The sequence below is a fragment of the Nicotiana tomentosiformis genome, chromosome 4 (assembly GCF_000390325.3).
Source record: "Nicotiana tomentosiformis chromosome 4, ASM39032v3, whole genome shotgun sequence".
NCBI classification, from domain to species: domain Eukaryota; kingdom Viridiplantae; phylum Streptophyta; class Magnoliopsida; order Solanales; family Solanaceae; genus Nicotiana; species Nicotiana tomentosiformis.
This window is the reverse complement of record NC_090815.1, coordinates 10,785,578-10,790,221: the sequence shown is the minus strand read 5'-3', so window position 1 is coordinate 10,790,221 and position 4,644 is coordinate 10,785,578. Positions and strand designations below refer to the sequence as shown.

The window sequence follows — 4,644 nt, the reverse complement described above, 5'->3', positions numbered from 1 at the left end:
CTGTTCGTCCAAAAAAGAGAAACAGCCAAAACACTGTTCTTGTAATAGATATCTTTAAGTGGCCTTACTTTGACATGATATCTTTAGCCTTTACTCCTTCCTTTTTAGTTAATGTCTTTTTCCTTTGCATGATATTCTTTTTTAGTTCCTGGTATTCTGCAAAATAATTCTGCACACCAAGAATTAGACCAATATATATATATATATATATATATATCCCCTAACTGCTATTTCCCCATTTCAATTTGTCTGTCCTAATTTAACTTGACACAAAGTTTAATAAAAAGATTTTTTTAAAAAACTTGTGATCTTATATATGTTATACCATTTGTGTGGCTATAAAGTTTTTAAAACGCGTGGTTTTAAATAAGTCATAACATCTGTGTGGCTATTAATACGTCCCTTTAAGGAAATATAAGAATGTGTCAATCTTCTCGAAACTGACTAATAAGAAAATAATGCCAATTTTTTTGAAACTAAGGGAGTATAACAATGAGTACCCATTTGGTCAAGGCCTTGTCCCGTGTCACACAAAAGTAGGGGTGCTTATCTGGCGGATCAGGCGGTTATTTTCGCTTAACGGTTCGGCTTATCGGTTGTCGATTTATAAATGTAGTTATCCACTAGCCATTCAATAAGATATCAGGCGAATTGGTATCAGATGAATGATTATCGAGCGGTTTATCGAGTAAATCAAATAGACAATAAAAAAGCAGTAGAGAACGAGTGAATTTGTCATTTTGTCTCACTTCAGACTTCAAATGAAGCTGGTTCTGTCTAGATAAGCAAATATGTATGAAGAATTTTTTTTGAAGCTTACATGTTCTATGCCTTGGCTACCTTATCGGTTATATGAATATAAAAGATCACGGAAACCTAAGAAATATGACTACCAACTGCTTCCTCTTATCAAGCATGGATATTATGACAAAGAATATGAGCAGAACAAGTAGAAAAAAATGACCAACTGAATATTTGATGCAGAAGACAATGGCAGCGAATCTATGATAAACCATGCAGAAGACCATACAGGTAAAAGTATAAACATAAAAGTTCATAACGGGTTAACGGTTTATTCGATAAGGAAATTGAGTAATTCGCCCCCAAATCATTAAGCCGTTAATTATAAAATTTCAATCCGTTCACCAACCATTACCTCGATAACTCGATACCAATAAACCGTTTTTACGGTTCGATTAATGGTTACGGTTCAATTTTGAACAGCCCTACACAGAAGCATCATTTTTCATCAAAGTAACAAATAGAAATAGAATTGTGAATTCAACAAACTAAAATTTAAGATGGTGAAACAATCAGCTCTCTATAACATCATCCTTATATAATAGTCATTCACTATAAAAGCCGAGGTTATCTCGGAACCGATTATTATGTTACGTTATAATATATGTCTTCTATAACAGCACTTCAATATAGCAGCAAAAAAATATCGAAACAAACGAGGTTGTTATAGAAAGATTTGACAATATTAGCAGGTGATCCAACATTTTCCATGTTCAGAGTGCACCTTCACTATGCACTTTCGAAGCCTATAACCATAATGAGATATGTCACAACCATTTTTATTCCAGATTGTCATCACACTAGCATGATATTTTTGTCAATAGTAGGGCAACTCCTAGTAGGATTGCCAGCAAATTTTACAGATCAAAAAAGAAAAGAAAATGCCGGGCAAAATTTTCAACAAACATTCTTAATCCTCTCCTAAATCTAGAATATGGCCCTTGTAAGCCATCAATAATTCCTCTGCATTTTCAGTAAATCTCAATATATACTTTTCCAAGAACACATGCTCCGACAAACACATCACATAATAAAAACTTGGCTCTTTCTTCGCAAGTTTTTTTGACTTTATCAGCTGAATAACTTCATATCTGGGAATCACTCTATCCTCCATGCTAAACATCAAAAGTGTAGGATGCTGTACTAAAGTTGACTTCTTTAACTTCATTGTTTCCAAGAAAAACACTAGTCCCAGTCTTATTTTCTCCTCTGAACTTCGGAATAAACTTGGTGCCCTCCTAAACATTTCCATGCACTCATTTATCGAGAAACCAGAACTCTGAAGCAAAAGCAATTTCCTCGAAAAAGACTCATGACTAATACAACCTAGAGTATGAAGTCCATGCACCAACATTCGTGAATCAGTAGAAAATCCAATATCTATAAGTTTAGCGACAAGCTTTTTAAGCTCAGATTCAGGCAAAGCAAAAAGATGAGGTTGTCTCTTCAAGAGTGATGATAGTTGAGACTCAACAATCCCAATGCTCTCCAGATATGAAATATTAGGAATCAGTCTCAAGTGAGGGGATTTATGTACAACCCAATCGCACCTTCGCAGAACCCGGAACCAATCACCATTATCAGTACCGTTTATAAGGACTTTATCGAGAACTTCAATGCAAGGCTTTAGTATTTTCTCCACACTACGTGTTAATATAATCGCCTTTGTGGAAATTAGCCTACCCAGATCAGAACCAGTGATACCCAGTTCTTGTAATAGTTGGATCTTTGGCTTGAGTGTCTTTTCAACATCGGCCAGGAGGATTTGTGGGACATTACGAACAGCGGATTGGATTTGTGCATCTGTGAATCCAATGGACTTGAAGAAATCGACAACCGATTCAGCTTTTTCAACATTTTTGACCCAAGGATAACGGTTGGATACTGCCAGGGCTTTAGATTTTGGAAAGTCCAAGGTGTTTATTAGGTAGTTAAGGAGAACAGGATTTTCTCGGTTTGCATTTTGAGCAGACTTTTTGGTTACCACCCGAGATAGAGAAGAAAGAGAGAAGCGGAAAGAAGAAAAAGGACCAGCAGGTAGGGAATGAAGATGATGTGAGTGAATAGATAAACTACGGCAGCATAGTTGGATCGCGATCATGAGTCCTTCTCAATCTGTTCACAGGCAACGGCCAGAAAGACTTACAGAGAGTTTTAAGAGAAAAACTTTGAACAAAGCGATTCAAAGTCAAAGATAGGTGGAGGTGGAACAAAGATGCTACCCATGCTTTCTCCAAGCTTCACTTCCCTGGAAAAAAAAGATGAATAAATATTACCCCTCAATTAATTTAACGAATAGAGTAACCTATAGTGTTGTGTGAAGCCAGCCTATCTTTACAAGTGGAAATGTTTGAGACCTACAAATTCGAAAAGATATAAATGCTAAGGGAAACTGATCTATAAATCAATCCAAAATGAAGTAACATTTTGCCATTAAAGTTCACTGATAACACAAAAGTTTACTCCCTCTATCTAAATTTGTGTGTCCCTCTTTTCATTTAGGAACGTCCGAGAATGTTTAACATCATCTCATTTTTATATAACTCTTACACTATCAAGAACTCATATTCCTTAACCTACACAAATTAAAGTTTGATAATATGTTTTCCCTATTAAACTAACTTTTTAACCATGAATTTAATATTTTTTCATCAAAATTATATGGAGGGGTATTTATTATTAAGATAGTAATTTTCACATCTGCTAACATACTAACTTCTAAACTCAAGTGGCCAGTGTGGATAGAATTGATGACAAAAGCATGAAATTGTAAGTACCTCCAGATTGAAAAAGGAGGCAAACTCACAACAAAGGTCAATATTTCATCTTTGACGGCATCCATATCTTTTTCCTCATTCCATTATAAAAATACAGAAACTTTGCAATAATCAAAAGCAGATATATAGAACATCAGAATTCATGAGCCAATATCACATAGAATACAAATGAGAATGCAAATAAATTGTAAAGAAACAGAAAACTCAGAGAAGCACATACAGCAGTTCATAAGCCGTACTACATCACTACAAATAATTGTAAAAGGGGGCTATGATTTTAGTCTCACTAGAATCAGACAATAGGAATCCTAGAGAAGAAAGCGAAAGAGACCATGAGTGAACTTACTAATAGATTTCGACGGAGATAGATATCGCCGAGGAATTGCCCGAAAAATAGATGGACGGAATAGTAGCAGCGCTGAAAGAAGAGAACTCAGCATAATTTGACTGTCATCACACTACCATGACATTTTTGCAAATAGTATGGCATCTTTAAACCTCGAGTCAATAATAGGGCAGCTTGAAGCCTAGTAAAATCGCCAGCATATTTTACTTAAAAAGAAAAAAAGAATGCCGGTAAATTCTCAAAGAACATTCTTACTCTTCTCCTAAATCTAGTAGATGGCCCTTGTAGGCCATCAATAATTCCTCTGCATTTTCTATCCCAATTTATGTGTCCCTCTTCTCATTTTGGAACGTCCCAAAACGTTTAACATCATCTCATTGTTTATATAACTTTCACACATTCAGATATTCAATTTCCTTAGACTACTCAAATTTTAAATATGATGTGATGTTTTCTCCAGTAAACTAACTTTTTAGTTTTTAACAATAACTTTAATATCTTTTCCCATCAGAATTTATCAGATAGAGAGAGTACTATTAAATAATAACTATTGCATCGCCTAACGCACTAGTTTCAAACTCAAATTCCCGTGTGGATAAAATTGATGACATATGCATGAAATTTTAAGCACCTCCAAAACTGGAAAAAAAAAACTCAAAAAAATGTTAACTTTTTCATCTTTGACGGCAGTAATATCTTTTTCCTCATTCCAATACAAAT

The 4,644-nt window shown here is 34.8% G+C and overlaps 1 protein-coding gene across 2 annotated transcripts; it reads right to left on the bottom strand.

The window, feature by feature from the left end:
• Positions 1 to 1,564: 1,564 nt before the first annotated feature.
• Positions 1,565 to 3,020, bottom strand: LOC104084689 (transcription termination factor MTERF5, chloroplastic). Of its 2 annotated transcripts, XM_070199555.1 has the most exons (2): positions 2,883 to 3,020; positions 1,565 to 2,645 (listed from the first exon to the last, which is right to left on the bottom strand). In XM_070199555.1, exons 1-2 carry the CDS (start codon positions 2,900 to 2,902, stop codon positions 1,712 to 1,714), a joined length of 954 nt encoding a protein of 317 aa, XP_070055656.1. In that variant the 5' UTR covers positions 2,903 to 3,020; the 3' UTR covers positions 1,565 to 1,711. The 2 variants fall into 2 exon arrangements, with proteins under 2 accessions (XP_070055656.1, XP_009586905.1); XM_009588610.4 differs by having other exon boundaries at positions 1,565 to 2,902.
• Positions 3,021 to 4,644: the final 1,624 nt, after the last annotated feature.

Bases quoted from the DNA above. Each gene is read 5' to 3' on its own strand.
- LOC104084689 (XM_009588610.4), bottom strand. From the start codon at position 2,902: ATGATCGCGATCCAACTATGCTGCCGTAGTTTATCTATTCACTCACAT.